At 45.2% G+C, this 26,363-nt stretch overlaps 1 protein-coding gene across 7 annotated transcripts in view; it reads right to left on the reverse strand.

Annotated features, from left to right (window-relative positions):
- Positions 1–1,353: 1,353 nt before the first annotated feature.
- Positions 1,354–26,363, reverse strand: part of ralgapa2 (Ral GTPase activating protein catalytic subunit alpha 2) — an 89,536-nt gene continuing 64,526 nt past the window's right edge. For 3 of the 7 annotated variants that reach the window (XM_086181647.1, XM_086181649.1, XM_086181645.1), the window contains 2 exons: positions 9,318–9,439; positions 1,354–3,527 (listed from right to left, as the gene is read on the reverse strand). In XM_086181647.1, coding sequence (XP_086037773.1) covers positions 3,364–3,527; positions 9,318–9,439 — 286 coding nt within the window. In that variant the 3' untranslated portion in view covers positions 1,354–3,363. Of the gene's footprint in view, positions 3,528–5,926; positions 6,356–6,815; positions 6,876–9,317; positions 9,440–26,363 lie in introns of all 7 variants that reach the window. The other 4 variants (XR_015109646.1, XM_086181650.1, XR_015109647.1 and 1 more) reach the window with 4 other exon arrangements.

The raw sequence follows: 26,363 nt of genomic DNA on the forward strand, positions 1-26,363 counted from the left end.
GGCTCAATAAGGCGCTGCTTCGCTGCCATTGAGAAGCACTTAGGGTCCAATCATAAATTCCCTCCTTCCTTGACAGGACATGACAGGCGGACAAAGAGGTGGCGGATCACAGCTCGCCTCTGCAGCACTAAAACAACTGTCGGCTTCACAAAGCTCCTGCAGCTCGATTTTTGGTAGCTTTCAGTTGATTTAGGAGGTTCACATGTGACCTCCAGGACCTGTGAAGCATGAAGTCAGCTGTAATTAAGCAGGTATCTCGTACTCGTGTCACCTCGGACTGAGATTCACTCATCACCGGCGAACCTGCATGAGGGGACAAAAGTTGTGGTTTCCCCCCCTTCTCATTAATACGTGCACTCATCTGAGGTTGAGAAGAATAACACCAACTTTTCTGAAACAACACTATCAACAAAGAAAAGTCAGATATTTGAAAAAAAGAGAAAGAGAGAGAGAGAGAGAGCGAGAGAGAGAGACACACATTCAGCCCCTGCTTCTTCTGTTGTAAACTACTTTGGAGTCCATGACTGAGGCGAGGAAAGCAGAACTAAGAGTGAAAATGAGGCAACATTAGCTTTCTTTCTCACCCTCTCGCTCTCACACACAGTTTTAAGACTCAAATTACGGTCAAGTGCCATCCTTGAGTCTTTATGTGAGTCAGGTAGGGTAGGGCACCCGTAGGTGATGGACCATTGCACCTGTACCTCCTGGTGAGGTTCCATTATGCTGGCTGCCGCTAAGCAGGGCTGAGCAGCAGGGGAGACAGATGGGAGGAGGGTCAGGTTACCCCTGCTACTGCTGCTAGCAAGGCCAGGGTCAGGATGTGCACGGTGACAGCAACATCATAGCCCCGAACACACACACACACACACACACACACACACACACACACACACAGAGTACTCCACAAAATCTGAGCTTCCACAATGACACGTCGGTGATAAAAATGCGTATTTCAAATTGATTTAATGAAATGTCTCAATTTTCACATTTCTAATAAAGATAGCAGGAATTCGGTTGTTAAAAACAGTTTTTTGATATGTTGACAAGAAATGATGAAATCTTCAAGCTTTTTTTCCTCTTGCTCTTATACAAAGATTATATTACAGGCATTCATATATTTATATTCAAGAAGGCGCTCTGGCCCTCAAATTTGACACAATGTACAAGGATTCTAAAACAAGAAGAAAAAGGAAAAACAAACAAACAAAAAAACCTCAACATACTAAGACTAACACAAGCTCATTTTCTTCACGTATATAAGACACAAAATCTTGGTCCGAACTATAAACTCCAGCGAGTACGCCACCACGGAGGAGCGGCGGCAACCCCCCCCCCCCCCCCCCCCCCCCCGGACAGACATCATCTAAAAGCTACAATCTTTAGATCCTGGCTGGTTCTCTCAAGTGGTTTTTGGGCGAAATAAAAAAAACCTCTTGAAGTGAAACAGCAGATAAGTATACATATATATGTGTATACTTATATACATATATGTGTATGTATACATATATCTCTATACATTCTTCAAAAAATGAAAAGCACAAAAATGGATTTACATCCTCCAGCTCTGCCCCCCCCCCCCACCCTAATGTTTACTTCCCTTGTTTTCTGCTGGAGGAGGGAGAGGATGAGAGGATGGGGGAAAGTAAGGCATAGTAGTGCAACAGATGGGGATAGTGTTGCAGCTTGGGTGGAGACCTCAGAGGGAGTGTGTGTATGTGTGTGTGTGAATGTTTGTGTGTATATGTGTGTGAATGTGTGTGTGTGTGTGTGTGACACCTGGCTACCATGGTGACACGGGCAGGTAGGTTAGAGAGCGTTGGCCAGGCTGTTACCAGGAAGGCTATTAGCTCCGGCATGCCACCTAAACCCACCCCTCGGGAGACCAAGGAGAGGGAGAGGATCATGGGAAAGAGGCGGAGCCACTTGATTCCATTCACAGATAAAAGATGGAGCAGACCTATAATAACAAGAACCCTGTGATTCTACATCCATCTGTTGTTGTTTTTTATTTTGTGGGAAGCACTGACCTTTAGAGTCGCACGCGTTCTAGATGGCTAGAGAGGCGATGTGATGCAGGGCGTCCATGGTTTTTCTCACACGCTGAGGGATATAAACTAAGATCTGATTATGGGGAGCGGAGGTGGCGTGGGACAGCGTCCCAGAGGACAGACATTACACAGGCACTGTGAGAAGCTCACTCCGTGAGTCGCACACACGCTTACACACACATAAACACCAGTGCATGGAGTTAAGGTTCACCTGAGGCTCTGGTGGTAGTTTTCCTTAAACACATAAAACACAACAATTCATCAAATGTACATCTAGCAAACAAATAAAATTTAAAGCAACGTACATCCAAGAACAACATTCGATGCTAGTCAATCAATGGCAGAGAGTGCAAAAATGTCTGCGGGAACGTTGGAATGTCGATGTCTCAGCTTCACAGGACAGGGAGACTAATAGAGGAGGAAAGAGACAGCAGGAACTTATTCAATTACCGGACATGAGCCTATGTTAATGACATCAGAAAACAATTACAAACGCAGTCTTTTCTCATTCCAGCAGAGTTGCATAAATCAAATCATGACAAAATCCATCTGAATTCATTTAAAAAGGAAAATTAGAGTGATTAAAAATAAACAATTTTCATTTCAGCTCAAGTTAGAAAGACGTCATTGATTGTCCATTCTGGGTTCGACACAATTAAAAACTGCATGTCTGACAGGGACCCCAGGAAGTCTTTGCAGTAGTGTAGCAAGTACAAATCCTTACGCGGAATGTTGCCCCCCCACCACCACCTTTCCTTTCCAGTATAGCCCCACAGACAAGGTCCAAACTGGTTCTCAGAAGGAACAACATCCTGCCACAAACCTTCAACACAGAAAGGTGGCAGCTAGCAAGCAGAGGTGAAAAGGCAGACATGTTTGTAGATGAAACCAATCTCTTGTGCAGCGTTAGCATGAGGCATTTACAGCTGTCATTCAGCGCTTCAGTGTTGAGCTACAGGAGAAACGGGGTCAAGCAGCTTCCTGTTTCCTTACTATGGTAAGAATTCTTTCCTTGTGCGTCAAAACCGCACTTGAAAACGAGAATTGTTTTTTTTTTTTCAATCACAGGCTGTTTTTGAGTCAAGTCTTCCTAGTTAATGGATTCAGAAACTACATCTCGAAGCAGGTGGAAATGTATCAACAAAATCAATGATTGCCACTTAAATTAGAAATTGCAATATGCTCCAGTTTATATGACACAAAATAAGAACAACAATACATGCCAAAACAACAACACAACTCTTGCAGTCACGGCTGGGTGTGTGAGGTTCTTCAAGAAAAGATTCAAGGCTACATTTTGAGAGGGCTGAAGAGCTCAGTTGGAGGATTTGCTTATAGCGCTGGCTGATCGGCGGAGTTTTCCCGAAACTCGATTCCTTGTGGCACGGGGCATGGTGGGAGAGGCCTGGTCAACAGGTTCTGTTGTTGCTGCTGCAGCAGCGGCGGCGGGTTCCATGTTTGTGCTGCCAGTGAAGGAACCTGCAAGCAAGACGGAGGGAGTTTGTAGACAAAAAAAAAAAAAAAGAGAAAAGGTTAAGAGAGGGAGACGACAGGAGTAGATTGGACTGGCGGACTTTGTCATGCATGTGGCTTCTCCCAAAGATTTCCCTCTTGCATTCACAAATGTGAACTGCAAAAAAGAAAGAAAAAAAAATCAAGTGTTAAGATTTGGCCTGTTTTACCCCTGAAGTCGCCAGAGTAAAGACGAGAGAATGCAAATAAAACCTCCATGAAGTGACATGCTTGTTGACGTGCTGTTGAAAAGCAAGACTTGTTCAAAGAGATGCAGCCTTTTCCAGTTCTTCCAGATGCTTATATGATGTAAAATATGACAGGTAACCTTTGTAGCTACAAAAACGTATTCAGTACGCAGTGTGACAGCAGAGTGCTTTGAATGAAAAACAAATTACACATTATGCTCTTGTTGTGAACATGTGGAGCCTTCCCATTGTCAAACATTGTTGTTTTCTCCAAAAAACTTCACATCTGTGATTACGGGACCAGTAATAAGCTGGGAGATGGGCATGAAATGCCGGTGAGGACAATCAAGTATTGTGAGCACCGTGTTTCCTCTCAGTGTGCCCACGGCCAAACTCAAACTACCCCCCCCCCTGCCTGCCTCTGCCCCGAGTTTAAACAACTTTTTCTGCTTTGTCCAGATAGCATCTGCTTGCCTATTTTCTTTCCTATCCTTTTATTTCCTGCCATTTTTTTTTCCTGAGGCATCTCAAGTTGCAGCGGCAAAAAAGAAACAGCAGATGGCTGGAGTAACAGACACTCAGCAGCACAGTGGACACCGGCGGCATCCAGGGCCTCCGCTTACTGGGAGATGAGGCTGGGCTGCAGATGAAACACTGGGTGTGTATGGAGTGAGCAGCTACAGGCCAGGCGAGGGGTCCGAGCACGCATTTGTAACTCTGCTCATGAATGTAAAACAGGCTTGAAGGCGGGGCTTGTGAACAGATCGCAACCTGCAGCAAAGACAGTAAATAAAAACATCGCTGGAGTTCACCGCCCAAGCTGTCAGCAGCCCTTATGAGACGCTGCTCTAAATACTTCCACGAAATACTTTTAAAATTATCACAGTTTAAAAATATTTCAAGGTGACTAAGAAAATGAGGAAAATGTAATTAAACGTTTTTTTTTTGCTGCTTGGCAAAGTTGAAGTGTCTAATTCTGCAGAAAAGCTGATTTTAACATCTATAACGACGTCTGGATTTTATAACCTTGTTGTTGCAGGACACATCCATTTTAAAATGTAGAGTTGAGACTGCAGAGAAATGAGAAACAATTATGAAAAAACTTGAGATAGACCTAATTACGTCATAACACCATACAGTATTACCTGACTTTTGTTTTTTCTGCAACAGGATGAAATATTTCATTTGAAAAAGAAGTGATTACTTTGTTGTATTATAATCATATATAGTATATGAATGTTTTAACTGGTGTGTGTGTGTGTGTGTGTATATATGTATATATATATATATATATATATATATATATGTATATATGTATATATGTATAAGTATGTGATAAGCCAGTAGTAGTTTGTGTAATTTATTAGTGTTTGTCATATTTATCAGATACGTTGCCTTGTTTTCAGTATATTGTGTATTTATGCATTACGTTCATGTCAAATCAGGTCAGAGGCTGTGCTGACTACACGCGTTCTTCACTGGTCTTCTGTAAAAGTTCATTTTCATAGAGCAAGAGACTCGAGAATCATCATTATAATGCAGCATTTCCCTGCCTTCCTCACGCTGAGGTTAATTTTAAATGGAAAGAAGGCGAAGAAGGGAGAGACAGAGGAAAAGAAAGACAACAAAGAGTCTTTAAGTGGCCCTGCTCTCCCATTGGTCCCCTCTGCAGCAGTTCAAACAAGGCTTTAGATGACAAAGACGTCTTCCAGTGCGGCAGGTGTTAGTCTCTGAGTCTGCCCCAGGCAAACAGGCACACTCCAACAGGAGGAAATGAGGGGGGGGGGGGGGGCAAAGAAAAAAGAAAAGTGTTTGCTGGGGGAAGAGATAAAGGCACGCCACATGCAGAAGCGAGGGCCAGAAGTGTAGCCATATTGTTCATGCTGCTACTTAGTCAGGTGCTAATCGTCCCCACCGTGCATCACTCTCAATTACCGGCCTGGCCTGAACAGTAGGACACCCAGCAAAGAAATGGCCTGGTTTCTCTGTCCCTTTGCCTTTGTCCGGACACTCAGTAAATAAAGATTGGTTAGTATTGAATGAATTAATCGGGGGGGGGGGGGGGCAGCCAGGGTGAGTGAATGAGCAAAGGGTAGGTAGGTAGGTAGGGAGGTAGGTAGGTAGGTAGGCAGGCCGCTGAACGAAAACAAGCTGGCCAGGTTGACTCAGGGCGCTTACCTTCGTCATATACAGTATTTGGACCTTTAAGATATTTTTAATCTAAAAGGGAAAAACAGAGTAGAGTTTGTGAGAGAGCAGTGGACACACACACACACACACACACACACAAACACACACCATACCACACTGCAGTAGGACGTAACACAACGCTGCTCTGATGAACATCCGGCAGTGTGTGTGTGGCGTCCAGGTTAGTCATCACTGAAGGTTTTCAAGATTCGGTTAAATGGGTTAGAATGAGTGACAAGAGCTTCTTTTTTTGAGACACCTTGAAGGCCATAAGATCTGATGGCACCTGATGAATCTGTCCTATTAAAAAACTTACAGCCCAAACATTAAAAGTGTAGTTCACTTGGCAACAGGACGTTGAGGAACACTGACTGCTACAGCTGGAGAGACGTGAGGTCATCTCAGGTCACTTGATTCCTATAGAGAGAATTTTCTAATGTGCACTCATTGATATCAAAACATTTAGAGGATGAACATGAGGTGAAAAACAACTACAACAAAAAGAAAAACAGGCGGTGCAAAGTATCACAGCACAAAGGATGGAGTCACAAGGAGTCTTGGATCCATGTGACAGATGGCCAAGCTCATGCAGGAAACCACGAGGCTCATCTGAGGTTACATTCAGTCCACAAAGGACGAGGAGGTTACTGACAGAGCAAGAGGGAGCAGAGAGGGATGGTAGGCATGAGTGGGGCACCTAGGTCAGTATTTAGCATGCAGGATCTGTTTTGGAGACCTGCTAACGTTAAAATCAAGCACAGTCCCAGGTATCTAATGATGGCGGCGGGGTTTGAGGTGACCTAAAACAAATGAACAGATGTTAGTGGGCTGTGGCTGGGCGTCATGCCTAGTGAGGAGCAAGCAAGCAGAGTCTTACAGTCCAGTTTGGCCCAGGGGTACTCCATGTCCCAAACCATCCCCGGCCAACGCCTGCACGCTGTCATGGAGCATGGATGACATGTTAGTGGCAGCAATGGGAGCCATAGCAGGGTGAATGAGACACGCGCACACACACACACACACACACACACACACGCACACACACACACACGCGCGTGCGCGCACACACACACACACTGCATGGGAGGGCAGTAACACATTTCAGAGGGGTGAAAATGAGGAGCGATGTCAGCCAGCCGTCACTGTAATGTTGAAGCGATGTGCTTGATGGGACATGGAGTATCAGGCATGAGAGGATTTAAAACATAAACATGTGGCCTTAAACACATCGCGACTACGGGTTTAGGGAAAAGAAAAAGCTTGGAAAATCCTCACAGTTGCATGAAAACAGACACAATGTGGCAGCAGAGATTAGTCAGTTGAACCAAAACAACTGAACTTTAACAACTATTAAAGTGCCCGAACGCTCTGAAAAGAAAAAAAATTTTTTTTTTTTAATGGTTTCTGGCTCTGGAAGCGAGTTTCCCATTAATTTCCTCCACTGACGATACAGAAAATTCTTACGTAAGGAATTTTACACCTGGAAACAAGCCAACCACCGAGGAGATGAATATTGAAAACAATATCTGATCTGAAGGAAAAAAGGGAAATCAAAAAGATGCCAGCTTCCAGGTCGTGGACAGAATGAAATAAACATTTTTACCAGACTGATAACACATGATCAATCAAGATCCATCTTTACAATGAAAGCAGCTGTTGAAGCCCCAGCAAACCTGACAAATTCTTGATGTTTATGCATTTACTTTTCTTGAAAAAAACAAAAAACAAAAAAAACAACCCAACAGCTAAAAGATACGAAAAAACAAACACAAAAAGAATATTTTTTTCTGAACTGTGTCACTGATTTCCACACACACAAAAAATGTAGGTCCCCGCTTTACGCCTGAAAAGGCATCCTACAACTGTTCTATGTTTGAATTTTTTTTCTTTTCTGTTTTTCTTTCTTTTTGTAAATGACCTGAAAATCTATGAAAACATTTCCATGTCCACCATTTAAAGAGCGCCCACATTTCACCTCAGGGGCTCCGCCAACATTGTTTTCTGGGAATTGAAATGCAATTAGGGACGTTTCGGTCGTGTTTTTGGAGCCACCACCGGCGCAAGGCGCCGTTCCATGGAGGACTACCGCATCAAAAAACGCTTATTCAGTGACTCGTATTCAGTATATTGTCGAAAACAGCAGGGCCGTGAATGTTTACATCGAGACTTAGACAAGTTGCAGACTCATACAACAATAATTAATCTATCAGCAGTCATAGATTCCAGAGAAATATCAATTGCAGTACAGAAGGAGTTTCTGCAGCAGTGAGGGTGACACCACATCCTCTCACTTCAGCTACAACCTACTTATGTACTTAATGCCAACCTGTTGCTGCCGGTGGCTCAATGAGAACTGAGTATATATTTATGTATATATTATAATTACATCCTCCTCTTCCATTGTCAGATGTGCCTGTTCCGACAATGACGTCCATTTGCAGAGATTTCGGACCTCTGCAGGAGTGACACAGTCGTAGCACAGTATAGTGTTGGACTGGTCCCTGAATATCACACCTGCTGTCTCACAATGTGAAGTCCAACACACACTGACAGCGCAGTCGGGAAAGTTCATTTTCACATGCCAACATACACCCTGAAAGCATTAGCTGGGCTTTAAAGACATGAGAGCAGAGACAGGTGTGTATGGTGTGCTATTGTACAGAACTTTCCTTGTCTAAACAGAATGAGAGTCGGGACCTGATAGAGTGGAAAAGTGCAATCCTGTATTGATTTCAGTGCTGTGGCAGATCGATCACCGCTGGTACAAGTAGCAAGAGCAAGATAAGGCACGTTTTCCATTCTATTCATCACCGCCTGATAAGAGTTCCTGTGCTGACATCCATGAGCTGCTGTTTGTCGGCTGGATCTCTGTAAGTGTCGGTGAATGATCTCATGACTACGCGCGCACGCACGCAGGCACGCAGACGTGCACGCACGCATGCGTGCGCACACACACATAACACACACACACACACGGGAGGCCACCATTTAACAAGGCTGCTTATATTCATAGGTAAGAAATTGCATGGGAAGATGCAGTTTGAAAGAAGAAGAGGAGATGAACAAAGTGCCATGAGTGGGGCTCGAGGAAGCGGAGAGAGCAGTGTTTGAAGCCGGTCGGGTTGCATGAAGAGCCGGGCATGTTGTTTGATATTCATCAGCAAGCGTAGGAGTGGAAAAACAGTATCAACAATGAGGTTGGTTTGGGGGGTGGAGGAGGTGACGGGGCAGATAGGTGTAATGCAAAGGAGAGATTGATGAGGGAAAAGGGGCAAGAGAAGAGAAGACCAGAGAGGCAAATGGGCATGAGAATGAAAATTAAATGATGAAGGGATGAAAAAGATGAAGCAGAAAAAAAGTAAGGTAGTTCATGTCTTACCTGTCCCACTCATTGGGTAGCCGGGGGAGGGGGAGAAGACCTGCGAGGCAAAGTCTTCAAAGGTCATGACCTCTCGATGGTTCTGGACAATGGCTTCCAAGTAGAGTGCTCTCTCCTCATAGCTGGTTCGCTCTCGTTAAAGGTCACAACATAAACACATGGTGCACAGAAAACACGCAGGCAACAATGCAAAATTTGCTATTTATATGATCGGAGAATAGAATCACACAAGACTAAGTCCAAACCTGTACATGTCTGGACCACACGTCTATCATCTGAATTCAAGGGTATCGTCTGTGAGACATAAAATTATCACTACATGGCACACAACTGCTATACCAACTGCTGTTTGATTAAACAGGAACCCGCAAAACCAAGTGATTGCCGCTATGAAAAACACCAGTGAGGAGCCCACCACGGACTCACTAACTATTCAGCTTCACAGTCACTTGCAACCTGCATGTACAGCGGCATGAGGTGGAGGGCGCTGCTGCCTGGATACGCGTTTCATTGTCCAGGTAGGAGGAGCAGCGGCACAGCGGCTGGATGACGTGTTGAATTTTTATTGCTGAAATCACGTCTTATGACACAACGTTTTAATGGACTCTGGGCTGGAGATCTGAATGGTCAAGCCTCCTGCAGCTCAAACAAGCGTAAAGACATAATAGTAGTTCAGGCCGATTCATTTTACAAGAGCCGCAGCCGATGGGAAATTCCTGACTGCTGCACCAACGGTTCAACTCCATCTCTTAGCTATTTAGCATCCATCACCTTTCTAGTGCTGGTGTGTTCCTGATCCACCCAATAAGAGGTCAGTCACCTGCAACTGGCAGGGTATCTGCCCTTCCCGTACGCCAGCAAACGACAAAATGTCAAAGTGTGCAACATCCATTAAGGCACTTCAGTCAGCCGGCTAGATCAATGATCCAATATGGCTGTAACAGGAAGTCGGCAATAAGGAAAAAAACAATAGAGGTCCTGTTTGGACCAGCTGACTACAGAAGTGTCAATAAATGCATTGAAACGGTTCTTGAGTTACAGTGCGGACATGAGCAGCGAGTGGCGGTGGTGAGAAGGAGTCCAACACGGTATCCCAAAACACAGTTAAGCAGATACAACAACAATGCTTACATTTAGCTGTTACATCGCATAGTTTGTTAGACAGGAACAAATCTGAGCAACAAATTGAATGTTTTCAGTGGTGCAGAGCGCATGGATTTTACTGTGAGTGAAAAACAGTGTTAGCAGGCAGGCAAGACCACCATCAGCAACCCAGTCAGAAGCAAATATGGAACAATCAGCTGTGCCACATAGCCCCGAATGAGTTAGCAGTTTCTAAAATAATCATAAAAAAGAAAGCAAGAATACATCACTAGTGGCGTGATGCTCCAACTCCCCCCCCCCCCCCCCATCCCTCTCTTCTCTCTAATAGAACCCCTGCTGCAGGCAGCATGTCTAGGACCACCCTCCCTGATGCGCTGCCTGCCACTTCTCCGTGCCATCAGGGGGAAAATTGGAGCCATTTGAAATTCAGAGTGACAAGCAGCAACTGGAGCCTGGGCAGCCAGCATGCAGGACGGATTGGTGAATCTGAAATAGGCAAAGTCCAAATAAATAAATAAGCTTTCAAAATGGCTGCCGGGCGAGGGTGAAAAACATTCTGATGGCCATTATCATATCATTATCATAGATACATCATGCTAAGGCTGTTGTGCATCAGAGGTAAGTGCTGGGGAAAATACAGCAAAGGAAACTAGGGGAGTAAAAAGCTCTAACTGACGGTGTAATGATAGCCAACACTTGTGAGATTCAACTCTGAGTGTACCTGTGTGACTCTGATTATTCTCCTGACTGTCTGTGGACATGTTTCCTCGATAGACAACGCCTTACAAATTGCTTGACAAACACAAGCATACCGCACTGGTCGTCCACCGTGGGAGACCCCTCCTCCTTGTTCCACTATGGCTGCCAGGGTGGCGTGTCACTGGGATGTCGCTAACGCCAAGCATGAACCAGGTTGAGCTGAGATAGGCTGGACTGGACCGAGACGCTCCGGTCTGGTGTAGATAGATAGGATGAGACAGTGACTGGGCAGGGGGCCTGCTGTGGGCACATGCCGCCACAGCAGGGGCCAAGGCAGCCATGACCAATGGCTTTGCGGCAACCGTGGCAAAGCGGGGGTGACGGGCACCTGAGCCGGGACACACCAGAGGGGTATGATGGCCAAGCTGCTCACAGGGAACGCCAGAATTGGACAGAGGGTGGAATAAGACAAAGAAGAGTGTAAAAGATGACGATGGTGAGTCAGATGAGCTTGTGTGTCCTACGTCTTGAAGATTATTAGATGTGGACTATTTTACAGTGGAAAAACTCCTGCTGAAAATGCAACAATAACTGACTTGTCTTTTTGCAGGAAAATTCCATCTTCAAGAATGGAAGAGAAATGGAAAGATAGAACCCAGTTGGCTTATACACTGTATACGTCTTTCATGCTATTTTGGAGATGTGCAACACAGTGAGTTGAAACACGTAAGCTCAAAATCTGTCTTCCAGTCATAGCCAGACATGCAACGTCATGCTTTTCTGTCACGTGCTGGAAACAGTGTTGGACAAAGAGTGGGCATCCCAGGCTCTGCTGCCATGGCAACCTGGGTCACAGCTCTGTGTGGTGGGTCATATCCTGAGTTTTTGTGGATGACAAACAGAGAAAGGATGTTTGTAAGAGTATGAAATGTGGCCAGATAAGTGATAAGTGGAAGGCAAATATGTGTGACTGAAGGAGTAAATGAAAAGAAATGAGAGAAGTTAAGAGAGAAAGAAGGTGACAAATGAAAGAGAAGAAAGACCAGGAGGGAGGCAGAGAACCTCAGCACAGCGTGGGTCAACAGAGCCATATGGCTGTCCATTATCAGAGATGCAGATGACTGCAGGCCTGTTATTGAGATTCCTAAAGCAAATATTGACTCCAGCTGGAGCAGACGCTCTTCTCTGACTCTGACACACGCCTCTCCTCCACTACTTCCTTCCGCTGCCCTCTATCCAAATGGATTACAGTGGGTGAGGGAGAAATAAATACACACCAAAGAATAAAATCAGGGGGTGGGGGTGGGGGGTGGGGGTGTAGAATTATCAAGAGACCAGGGAAAATATATGACAGGCAGTGAGGGAGAAAACAGGCGGTGAGGGAGGGAGACTAATAAAAGGTATTTTGGAGACGAGTGAAAGCGAGAGCCATAATCAGCTCACTTAAGTAAATGTACGATGCTATCTGTGGGTAAAAAAATTGCTCCACAGAAATCAGACCTGATGCACAGTGAGGGGTAGTCTCGCTTCCTCTCTCTCTCTCTTGTTCTGTCTCTCACACTCCTTCATCTTTCTGTTTGTCTCTAATTACTAAGCCAGGGACACAGCTTGTTCCTCCTGCATATGCTCAGATGCTGCTGCTTCCATGAAGTAACTTAATCAAGGGACACATCCAGAACAGCGATGCAAAGATTATGTCCATGTCATGGACACCAAACCCACTCACACTGACCTACTTTTGGGGAGGATATAATCAACGGCTTCTGCTTATGAGTTCCTGGCTGCACCTCTCATTTGTGGCAAAGGTAGATCACATAGATTACACGCTATGAGAAATGTTATCAACGATGCCCTGTATTCCTGTGTTTTGTTCTGTAAAAAAACGAAAGAAAGAAAGAAAAAAGACAGAAATTCCTAGAAAGGGGCAGACAGGTCTACATTTCCACAGATGGACTGCAAATCAAGTCAGCCGTGACATAACTGTCATTTACGGCTGAGCTGGGTGGACAAGCAAGAGAAGGCGGCGTGTAGGATTCAAGTGTGTTGCGCCACTTTGGGAATGTCCAAGGAACCACTACGTTCCAAGCGGCTGCCTTTCTTATTAGGGAGAAGACTAAAGTAGCAATGTAACATTTATGGAGCGTGCCACTTTCAGAAAAAAAGGTCTGAGGAAATGTATAACTACTTTAGTCGAAGGACTGATATCTGGAGAGTTTGAGTTGAGGCAGGAGTGAAGGTAGAACAAATGACAGAAAAATTTTAATAGATAATGACTACTTTCATCCAGCACCTCCATCTTTCCCTGCTAAAAGGAAGGAAATGCACCAATTTATGGCTGGAATGTAGCATCAAAGTGAAGGAGTGTATCTTTATGACACTAGTACACAAACATACATGTCACTTATGCACGACATGCTGCTTTCAAGCAACGAAATAGTGAATGTGGCAGAATTAACAGACAAAGGGCCAACCTGTAAAGGCATATATGCATGTGTACAAGGGCCAAATACGTGTACATGCATATGCATCCGGGGGTGTGTGCACGTATGTATACATATGCATGTGTGGTGTCCAGATGGTGGGGTGGGGGCTAGCGGCTAACTCTAGAGGAAAGGCAGGGGTCAAGCATCTTTGTGGATCAAAGCCAAGGTCAGGGCAGCTGCAGTGGCCCATGTTCAAGGTGATCGCAGGCCTCAGATGGCTCTTCATTAGCAGGCTGCTCCATCTCTGCTGGACCCCATCCGCCAACCACCACCCTCTTTCTTCCCTGCGTCCACAGGGACCTGTCCTGAAAACGCCCGTCCACTGGGATCCATACTAGGCTGTCTCTACCACACCCAGCACACGGAGCACCATACACATGCTCGCACAAAGATGTTGGTACAGGCACAACACACACACAAGCATGCATGCAGGCAGGCAGGCAGGCAGGCAGGCACACACACACACACACACACACACACACACACACACACACACACACACCTCCCCAAAAAAAACCTTTTCTGACCTCTGATCTAGTGTCTCCCAGGAGAGCAGCATCCTGAACATCCAGCCTGAGTCTTTGTGTTGTTCAATCCCCCTGCTGACAGAAGGCCTAACACCACCACCGGCCCCTTACACACACTCAAAATCTTTTAAACACACACAGCCTTTCAACACACACACACACAAGCACGCACGCACGCACGCACGCACGCACACACACACACACACACACACACCTCAGCTCCTTTACACTCTGAATGTAGAAGAGTTTACATTCACCTTGACAGCAAACAAACACTGGTGTGGTGGTGGAGTATTTTTACACCTGCATCATCATCATCATCATCCTGTTAACTAGAGCTGGCAGTCTACTTGCCAGCAGACGCACTTCTTAATGCATTACCAAGAGACAAAAAGGCCTTGTTCAGACTGCCAGCCCAAATCAGATTTGCCTGCAGTCTGAACAAGGCCTCAGGCCAGAAATACACCAGGTCCCTCCATGGTGCGGAACATAATTGTAGCAACGCTTGTTGCCAGTCAATAACCACCATAGTCAATGGAAGCAGCTAAGAAGCACGTGATCAAGCATTGTATTGTTGTTTTTGTCAACCATCTTTTTTTTCTTCTTCAAAGGATGGATCTGTACCATGTTTTCATGTCTGATACCAAACTATGAAAGTCACGCAGTTGTTTAATAGTATTTTTTTATAGTAGTATTTCGCTTCACTCGCCATTTAATAAAAAAAAGAGAGATCCATAAATCATAGATTGAAAAATCATAGATGAACGTTAAATAACTATTCCACTGTATTTCTCAGTGTTTACTTGAGCATTCACGTGATATGTCAGGCTGATGGATCAGATACAATTTATAATTTTTGGATTGTATGATGCTAATATCCTATCCAGTGATTTGTACCAATATAGATACAAAGAATCAGATTGGTATCTCTCCCCCCACCCCCCCCCGTCATGTGACAGTGGTCCTTCAGGCATTTAGAATAACAGAGCCGCCACAGAACTGGTGGAGCAGGTAAAAAACCAAACAAAACAAAAAACCAACAAAAAAGCATGTTGCCCTCTGCTGTTACATGTCATTACACCTCAGAGTATCTCAGATCTAAGGCTCTTCTACATGCAGGTATTGATTATTTGTTTGTGGTGTCAAAATGTAGGTAAGATAATGAGTTAAATAGGTCACCTTTATAAGTTCAACTCTTGGACACGGGACTAATTCAACACTGGAGACTTTGGGACACTTAATTCCTGATTGCCGCTATTTTGGAGTCTCATGAACAAGATGCGTGTGTCTTGTCACTTAAAAGTATATCATGAAAGACACAAATTTGTCTTGTATCAAAGTAAAATTCATGGCTGGCAACCAACTGACTGAGCAGCTGAGGTGCCCTTCTTATATCTTTTCCCTGTTGTACACCTGAGGGTTCAGCAGTTTTTACTCAAGGAAACTCCCCCTTGAATAGAAAAATCTAGGATTTTTTTTTGTCGCCAGTTATAGCAGACACCCCTCCTACACTTCTCAAGCCTCCCCTGCACAACCAAGGTTAATCCTGTTTGCAGAAGCGCTTGTGGTAAAGGGGGCTCTTGTGGTGAAGAGGGACAGTTTAGAGATGAGGTGGAGGGTGCCTCTAGGTGCTTGACCCCCCTCCCGCTCTCAGCCCCACATCTGCCCATTAACCTGGGCCAATCAGCTTGACCTTGGTGAGGACAAGAGCTCCGGAGTAGCTGGCGGCACCATTGACTCCAGCAGTCACATAATTGGCCTGTGAAGTGGAAGGGATTGGGGTTGCCAGTGAAAGCAGGGCAAAAAAGCAGATGTGGTCATTAGGTTTTTTTAAGGCATCATAGCCTACCTCCTTGAGACTACATGCACACGCGTGGCGGTGTAGCACATGAATACTGGCCATCCTTTTGAGGAGCTAGTGCCCTGCTAAGGTGGCAAACTGGGAAAGACGGTTGCAAAAGCAGACTCAAAAACTCCTACATGTGAGCTCTAGTCAGCAGATCCCATCTCCAGGAAACACGGGAACAGTGTAATGGATGTGCCTGTATGGAAAGTAGATAAAAAGGCAGAAAAATGGCGGTGATAATGCAAGGAAATGCACATAGGGGATGTGTACATCATGAAATGGACCAGCCAAGACACAAAAACAAGGGATAGAAGTATTGCAGAAGAAGGTGGAGAAAAAGAAATAGGTGGGGTAGTGCAGGGAAGAAAGAGGGATAAAGCAGAGCAGGTGTTGATTGGAGAGAGGCCAGGCGGTGAGTGCCAGCGGTACCTGTTGTCACAGCGAGGACTGAGGTGTGAAGCTCGTCTCAGCAGAGGCCCTCAGAGGTGTTAGGTGATTATGGGAAAACGGGGAGGAAGACAGACATTTAGACAGTGAAACACGCAGAGAGAGAAAGATAGGGACAGAGAGAGTGAATGTGGCAATAAAGCTGGCTGCAGGAATAATGGCAGAGTGGGAAGGAACAACAGATTGAGATGGATAAAGTGAGAGCATGTATGACAGAAACTAGCTAGGAGAGTGATTGAACAGTGTGTGTGTGTGTGTCCCATTCCCATTTTATGCTAGCCACTCAAACCTTGGTGTCTCATTAAACAGCTTTTTTTTTTTTTTTGGCTTCAGACACAGAACCAGGATAGAAAATGTCTGAATGTGTCATGGATGCATTATGATGAGGTGGAGGTGTTTGCGTGTCCATCTTATGGGTGTGCACTGACATAGACGGCGATGGTTGCTCTAGAGAAATAGCTGGTCGCAGAGAGTTTAAACAAGAAGCCTAATTAGGAGCAGGTCCAGGAAATTGGAGCTCAGCAGCCCCAGAGGAGACCGGTCAAACAGTAAGCCCGGGTTAATGACACCTCCTGAGGGGTGAGTTTCCCATAGCAAGAGCTTCTAAGCTTCAACCTCCACACCTCTCTACCGTCCATCTGGCATTCAGACAGCGGGATGGGGAGTTATGGCTGTGACATCACTCCTAACCTGTGACATCATCACTGCCCATCAGTGATTTTACAAAGGTTTGCCAGAACTGCAGACAAAATCTGATGTCTGCTAGCTGGCATGCACAGGTTATTTATGAGCTGACTGGAGGAAGTAGTCACCCATTTTCTCAAGCACGCCAAGTCTCTGGCAGCCCACCATTCCTCTGGGGGACACTAAAAATCGATTTCTGCTCCACAACAAATCATAAGCCCAGCACCTACAACAAAGTCAATCTTGACCTTTAAAGTATGTTAAGCCAACTGACTGTTGGGGCAAAAGGTCGCTTCCCACCTCGGAGAAACAAGACGGCAACCAAACCACAAGTGACATCATAATTTGTCGTAGCATGGTTTACTGAACACAACCTGACAGCCCATCAAAGCCTGTTGAGCTTGTGTGTATTCAGATGAGTCTGTAATCAATCTCCTTTTCAAAGGACTCTGGTCTCCATTGATGAGTACTAACGCAGCAGCCTTAGATGTGAAGTACAATGGATCGACATGATTAATCAAACACAGGCCCATTATAGCCAGACAGTCACACAGGCCTCCACCATGCATTAACAGAAAGTCATAATAAGATGAGCCACAAAAGGCTGATAGGGATGAAGATTAACAGATACAGTTGGGTGACTGGCTGGCTGGCTGAGTTAGAGTTCTCCCTGAAGGTTTCCTTTGTCATTGATGAGGGCTGGGGTGGCATGAATGCCTCAGCCTTCTGGATACATTATTAGGTCAGAACAAAGGTGGGCATCATATGAGCTGAGGTGAATATGCCTTTTTTTATTTTGTGCCTCACTTCCTGCTATTTGGATTGTTTAGAATCAAGTCAGAGACCCGGAGCATCTATCTAATCTCAATTTGAACTTTTAATAAAAAGTCAAGCAGGGTAGGGCATGCTGAAAGCCTGGTCTTGAATTGAAATCTTCCTCATTACTTATGAGGCTTTTCACCTCTTCTTCCTCCGCTGTGCGGTGTATGTATCATAGTCACACGCTCCAAAGCTACACACTCCCTTTGCTGCCCACTCGTACGAACTCAAAGCACAGCGGAAATCAAAGTACCCTGATAAGTGTGCCAACTCTCCGGGTCATAACAAATGGCTCTGATTTTAACCCCGTGACAACACTGCTCAAGACAAGCACTGATGAAATATTAAAACTAAATTAACAAGAGGCTTCTGAAATTTTAATGATGCTTGTGGCATGTGCTTCAGAATAACTGTGATACATTTACGTCAAGCATCTCTTTTTCCCAGCCAAAGCATACTGCAGATGACATCTTTTGCCCCCCCCCCCCCATTCCAAACCCCCACTGCCCAAAAGGTTCATCGGGCCAATTAGTCTTCCCAGCCTTACACAAAATGCCAGGCATTTAGGGGGAATGATAATGATTAGGGCTAGGTTACATATGATCACAGCTGTGCTGAATGCAGAGGCAAGAGAGGATTAGCTACAGTGATTTAATTTGCCCTCATATTTGCATTTTGGACATATTTCAATCAATGCCATTATAATTGATATTGGGTACTGAACTCTTTATCGAGTAACTACATATTTAGTCAGCAGAACATCACACCTAATTGTCAAAATTCTAGTAAATATAATATGTTGTTGTGGGGTCAATTACTATTAAATATCATAAAAGGAAAATGTGGCAATTATGTTTTTGGAGGGCAGGGAGGTCATGTGATCTCTGACATGCATCTGTTTGTTAGCAGGATATCTCAAAAGCTAACAGATGAGTCCTGATGAAATTCAGTGCAAAGACAGAAATATTACAGGGAACAAGCTCTAAAATGAACCACTCTAGATCCTGGATCCTGGAGCCTGCTCGAGGCTAATGGCAGGTTATAGCCTTTAATGGTATTTTTTTTCCGAGCAAGTCAGAGGGGAATTTCTGTCAAACTTCTTCAAATCATGTGGAATCTTTGAAAGAAGAATGTTTTTGTTTCAGGAAAACTTCTTGATCAACCTGGTTTTGACATAATTGTCAACATTTCTTAAAAATTTGAACATATTTTTTATCAAAGAGGATGTATTTTAATTTGAAGGATGATCATTAAGTTGCTGGAGAGTGTATGGATAATGTTCTGGGTAAGTGATCTACTTTTTTTTTGCATTTGGAAGAAAATTTCGAAACAGGTTTTGTTGACACTCTGCTCACGTTCTGTATGACTGGAGCCTCATTGGTCGAGCTGTGCACTCGCTAAGGTGCTCTCTAGTAGAGAGACGAATAAGACCTTTCTTATAGGCAACAGCTGCACCTGTAACTAAGTTCTAACATCCTTCCTATATCCATCCTTCATCTTTAGAAATGATGGAGAGTTGTTCCCAATCAGAAAAAAATACATTTAGCTGCACACTTCCGGAATTAAAGCACTGGACGATAAGGGGCTGAGTGCCAGAGATGCTATTGTGGTAGTGGATGAGAGGACAGCAATGGCAGGTGCCTATATGTGTACATAGATAAGCATGTACACTAAGAGAAACCTACACGCTAAAAAAACAAAACAAAACAACAACAAAAAAAAACCTTAAGCAAAAAAGAAAATGGACTCCTGCGTTGGCAACAGCTTTTTCCTAATCCTCGCCCCTGGGCTATATTGTGCAGTCAAGCAGGCTATTACATGGCAACAATTAGGGGGGCTGGAGCCCAACACCTGGTCGTCTCCTATTCTGGCCCTTCAGTGGCAGCTGACTGTACAGTCTCACAGCCAGGTGGCCCTTCTTCAATGACATTAGCTAGTCACTCCAGGGTTAATCAGGAGCCTGCGATCATCCAGTGGGCACGCATGGAGCCCCTTTCAGACTTGGGAGCTTTTATGGAGAAAAAGGATGACGGAGACAATGTTGTTATAAAAACTTGTCCAATTGAAGACAGTGAGCCCAGCTCCTCAAAATGACCATGTGGGAGGGGTTAGGGCCCCTTGGAATCGTGGAGTAAGTTTGGTGTGCTGTCTTGATTGGTTTAAGCAGAGATTGCAGCACGTCAACTGTGCATCCTGCAGATTACAATGGACCTTTTCATGGGTGGACAAAAACAGATGGAGGAGCGGGAAGTGCTATACATCCATACAAACGGGTGATGATGCGAGGGGGGGGGGGGGGGGGACTGGATTTTGTCAAAGCCGGCAGATACAAAAACAAGTGGGTGTAGCTAGAGCGGCCCAGCTATATCTGCGTGCACAAAGCCCCATTCCAAAGCCCCCTGGCTTGGAGATCTGAGGGTAAATAACACTCATTTGAATAACAAAAGCTATAGATTTGTACCCAAATCAGCTAGAGTCTCATCAATAGTAATTAGAGGTTATACATAACTAATGAAGATGTGTACACTACATTAAACAAAAGTACTGAGAGCTGCTGTGCATCTAAATATAGAGTGATGGAGAATTGCAACACAAAGCTTTTCCTACATTTCCAAGGAGAATCAGCAGGCTGAGTAATGCAAACACTGAAATGCTAATTATTGCTACATAGTATAACAGACAGAAACATGTTAAAGATTAGTCAGGCCCGCCCATTCAAATGTTTTTACACCAACCCAACTTTTACATTAACCTCAATATTACAGCAGCTTGTTGCAGAGAGAGGTGAAGACTTGACTAATATTCCTCAGCGCTTCTCTTTCAGCCACCACCATCACTTGACGATGAAAAACAGACTATCAGCATTAACATATCAAAGGCCGTTTTCTGTAAGAAGAGGTGGACAATGCACAGCGATGCATCCTTAAATGTTTTGTATTTGTTATTGCTTTGTTTGCCTTGCCTTGTCTGTCAATGCAGAAAATTCCATTTTGTGCAAAAATGCAAATGCTGCTGGGCACAATGACACCCTCTAAAAGAGAACAATGGCCGCAGGCCAGCGGAGGAGCAGACACCGCCTTTGAACCTTTTAAAGAGGCATTAATGTGCAACTTATAAATAATCAACTAATTCCTTCTTAAAACAGCCAATTAAGTATGTGACATTAAAAGCAATACAGCCTAGTGGAAAAAGAGCAATCCTCATCTTTTGAAAAAAAAAAAAAAAAAAAGAACTGAAATTTAATGGCCATTTAGGGACAAAGAACCTCAATAATGTCACAAGGTGCCCTCACAAGGGTCCCCAAAAAAACTGAGGCCACATCAGAGACGGAGAGATTCCAGCGCAGAATGATGAGTGACATTTCACTGACATTTCCCAGCAGCATTCAAGGCAGCACTGTCTCAAGACAGAGTCAGAAATATCTATGGATATACTTGAATGTGACACAGGCGTTAAGGGATGCACGTTCTTTCAGGGGACAGCCTGAGCTCGGGGGCTAGTGATGAGGAGCCTGGACCCTGAGAGATTGAATGGTAATCACTGGAGCACAGATAATGGATGATTGAAGGTTCTTTCTACGCCGCTGTTGGATTTCAATATCACAGAGGCCCTAGAATTTGGATTCTTATCAGGGGCGGTGTGTCAAACAAAGGAGAGCTGAGTGTGAAATATGGGGTCCAACTCAGGCACACGACCATGGCGATTAGCACAAGGATAAAAAAGGCAGACCAAACAAAAGAGGGCAGCTTTAGCCGGACAAAGGGCTGTCCACTGCCTTGTAACAAGAGACACGGAAGGAGGAAGGCATATAAAGGAAGGGAGCGAGTACTTGGTGGTAAAATGAGGGCAAGACAAGAGTTTTGCTGAGATGGCTGGAAGTGTGGATGAATCGTGACGGAGCCAACTGTTAAAGAGTGTTCCAGATTCCCTGCTTCTGAGGAGGAATAATGGACCAGCAGGGATGAAATGCAATACGCACCCCCTCAAAGCCATTCATACACATCCAAACACACACACACACACACACACACACACACACACACACACACACACACACACACACAGTGGCACAAGGCTTCACATCTCTGCCAAGCCCATCACAAAACACAAAACAAAACAACAACAACAACAAAAATTATTCCCATTTATTCCCGAATTCCAAGTGCTACAGCTTGCCAGGAAAGCTCATTAACCCTCCCTTCAAGAACCCTGAGACAAAAGAGGGGAAAACAAAACATAACTAATCAATGAGAATGCACCCATTGGGGAGTGTGTGTGTGTGTGTGTGTGTGTGTGTGTGTGTGTGTGTGTGTGTGTGTGTGTGTGTAGGGGGGGTGATGGTGGTGGTGAGGCAGCATGCATCCATTTGGATAACCTGAGAGGGTTAACAGCTTTTGCTTTCGTGTTGAGCTGGCTGGCTGGCTACAGGGCGGAGAAAGAAAGTTCATTAATTAAACAGGGCTAGGGGGAACAGATGGAATGGCTAGCTGGATGCTAATCACTTAAAGCAGACATTTCTAACACCAGCACGAGAAGTGCCACCAACACACATCAATCACAATGAACATGTCCCCTCAACAGCAATCCAGTCAATACAAGTCCAGCCAGGACACAGAGGTCAGGGTATTTTTGGCTAATGGACAGACACCAATGGCCTGCTAGTGTGAAAGTCATACAACATTTCCCTTTTTTTTTTCTTGGCAGGAAAATTTTGTCTCTTAGAAATTGAAGCCAAACTAACAGTCATTTTGTTACACATACTATTTTTACACCAACATTAGCAAGTTCATGCAGGGTTTTTTTTCTTTTTTAAAAGATAGGAGATTGACTCTCAGCCTGCTGCTAAGGAGACTTGTTTCTCCAGTTGTGTCTAGTTTGACATCACAAACGTGGTTGTCTTTGTATCGGTGGTCTTCCTGTCATTGTCTGAGGGAGATGCAATGGTCACTCATTTTTTAAATTTTATCCCTGGGCTGCACTCTCAGCCCCGAGTCCCGCCCCCTCTAAATGGGCCAGCATAGGAGCTAGCAGCTCATTAGCATGCATCGTTAGTGTTGCGTGCTGTGTTAGTGTTAGGGCACATTTCCACTGGCCACTGGCTCTGGTACGGGTGCATTTCCACTAGCACTGGGTACCACGTCAGCGTGGGTGGACTCACCGGCCGAGAGTTCCCCGGCGTAATTTGTGTGCGACACAACAACGGACAGCATGGAGACAGCGTGATGCCTGTTGCTCCGTCTGTGGTTTTTGCTGAAACTAAAAGTAAGGGACGACACACAGGCAAGGCTTTAAGCGGAGAAACAGTACACCCATGAAGAAAATAAAAGGGAAATAGGAAGTAGACAACGTAAGCGGGTAAGTTACCCAATCAACGTCCTGCTATGTGTTTACGTCACATTTTAGTACCCGCTTGGCTCGCTTGGCACCCCAGCGGAGCGGTTAGTACCGTGTTAGGGTCGATGGAAACGGGGCCAAACCGACCAGAGCCGAGCCAAAGTTAGCCAGTGGAAACACGCCCTGAGTGTTACTTCCTGTCTAAGTACTAAGCAGGACAGATTCTGGTGGGATCAGATGAGACACGGCGTACACATGAAGGTTTGTGTAGCTTGTACTCTGGAGACATTTGTGTTCATGGTCTTTACAGGTGACACCAATCAAGAGCAACACACTGGAAAAGGGGTGAAAATTAGTGTGTTTACCCGTGTGTAATGTTCTCATTACTGCCAAGCTGAACTGAAGCTGATGACTACGTCTACTGGAACCTGTGACTACTGAGTAGACGCTGAGTTTTCCCTTACCAGTATTAGTGGTGCATTTGGATGATTATTCGCTATTAGTAGTTCTCTCAAGATACTGGATCATAAAAGTGCTGTAGATGCCTCCGAGCACAAAGTTAGAAAAGTTCAATCAAATGTTAATTTTGAAAAGTTCTCCGCATATTTTTTTTTCAAACTCTTGCACATGCTTTTGTATTATTGCTCACTAGTACTGCTACTGACTATTTTTCTGTATTATGAGGACACACTGGATCCTTACATGCAAACAATTACATAAAACTGACATTTATTCATATCTTAACTCCAGCTTCAACATTCCAATGGAATTTAAATATAAAACATTAAAAAAAAAAGGATTCTCTAGTCCTGAACTAGCAGCTAGTTTTGCCGAAAAACATAGAATAATTTATCATGCCATTCCAACTGACGCCCAGAGCTGAATGGCTCAGAGAAGGTGATCCCACCCGAAACGGTCTCAGTACTTGCTGGCTTTCACTTTGCAGCGCACAAATGGACAGATGTCAGACATGAATGCATAACAGACGGAGAGAGAAGCGGAGGGGCATGAGGTGGGGGGTGGGGTCAAGTTTAAAAATACACAAAGCATGACATTCTTTGGGTTAAACTAGAAACTAGCATGAGTGAAAATACTACAGACGCTATTTAATAGTGCCCTTTAAAAGTTCCAGTCTGTGATTGTTTGGTGGAGAGCTATTTCCCTCATGTAAAGCACCTGACACTACACAGCTAGAATAGAAACAGGAATTATTTAAATAAAGACTAATCTAGGGGGCAGCATGGCTCAGAGGTAGAGTGGCCGTTTAGCAACCGATGGGTTGCCGGTTTGATTCTCAGTTTCCCCGGTGACCATGTCAAAGTATCCTAGAGCAAGATACTGAACCCCTAATTGCTCCTGATGGCCCTGCAACGGACTGGTGACCCATCCAGGGTGTAGACCGCCTCTCGCCCAATGTCAGCTGGGATAGGCTCCAGCCCCCCCTCCCTGCAACCCTTAACGGATAAGAAGTATAGAAAATGGATGGATGGATGGAGGGCTAATCTGAAATCATGACCCCACCCCCCAAATTTCAAATAAGATAGCACTAGCTGCATGGTGGTAACACCAGATGCACTACAAAATGAAAGCAGTTCCCGTATATGTAGAAAACCAAATACGCCAACAGGCACAACAGTTTGACACCAGCAGTGTGTGCGTAGTACCCCAGGCAGAGCTGTGGGTCCCTGCTGTTGGCCGTCTGGCTCCACGCCTGCTTTACCTGTGTTTAAAAGGGGCGGCCCCATGAAGCCTGGGCTGGGTTGGGCTGGGCCCCCAGGGCTTTCAGGGTGTGGGTGCCATGCAGTGGACGCCTTTTGTTACCGACTGGGTGGCAAGAGGAGGAGGAACTGATGTGTGTGTGTGTGTGTGGGGGGGGGGGACATCGAAGGAAAAAAAATGAGTAATGCTATGAGTCATTCTGCATTAGCAGCAGGGGAGGGAGACAGGGACGGGGGGGGGGGGGTGGATGAGAGGGGGGCGAAGGGAGAGAATACTTTTGCATGTTGTATGAAGCTAGACGCCATATGCCATCCGAGCAGGGCTTCCTTCTGAGTCAGGGCTCTTGGTTTGACAGGCCTGTGTTTGCCCCCTCTGCACCCTGAAAGCTTCCCCCTTCTCTAACACCCTCCTCCCACAAGGCCTTGCAAGGCTCCAGTAATGGGCTAGGCAATTGCTTCGGTTGTGCATGGATTGTGCTGGGTGTATTGGTGTGAGTGTTGAGGAGGAGGGAGGGGGGGTTACTCAGTGATCTGAACACATCGGACATTGTCGTGAGTCCCGGCAGGAACAGCTGGTCAGCTGGAGAGAGGGTTGAGAGAGGGGGTAGGGATAAGGAGGGGGTGGGGGGGACTGGGAGGCAGTGCGCTACACTGATAATGGGATTAGGTTAAAACATTCAGTGGGGGAGAGACCCCTCCTCTTTCGGTAGCTCCCCAAATACTGCATAAACTCTCAACCGCTCTATCAAAGCCAATGCCAGGATCTACCCAAATCACCCTGGCCAAGTCAAGGCAGGGACAACTCAGAACCTCCACCCCCCCAATGACAGACCCACGCCAGAGGAGCCAACTGCCTTCCTGAACTTTCATCCCACATTACGGATACGATCCTTCATGAATCCAGTCGATTTTCAAGGCGTTTCCTGTGTAGCACAACTTTTTCCACCTGACAGCTCTTTCTTCAATAAACAGGAAGTTGGCTAGCCACACTCCAACCGGCTCAGACCATTACATCAACCCGCCACATACTGACTAGCTTGGCATCTCACTGTGCCCACTCAAGCACTGTGTTCCACAGTGATACAGACTGTCAAGTATTATCCATGAGACTGCAGACATTTATGGCACAACAGCTGGCAAATTAGACCTATCAACGATGCTTAATAATTCATGTGAGACAACACTAACATGGCAGATCCTATTCATGACACCCTATCGGCTATACAGGCCCACTTTCATCTCTGCTAGGTGAGGAATCTTACAGTATACAAAAGAGCGAGCTGGACAAAGACGCAGTGAGGGAGTGGGACAATAACTTGCTCAGAAGGGGTGTGAGAATATGTCATCGTCAAAGCAGTGACAGTAGTAATTATGATGGCGTCTTG

The sequence above is a fragment of the Aulostomus chinensis genome, chromosome 17 (genome assembly GCF_037954235.1).
Source record: "Aulostomus chinensis isolate RoL2024-O1b breed Wild chromosome 17, RoL_Achi_v1.0, whole genome shotgun sequence".
Taxonomy (NCBI): Eukaryota; Metazoa; Chordata; class Actinopteri; order Syngnathiformes; family Aulostomidae; genus Aulostomus; species Aulostomus chinensis.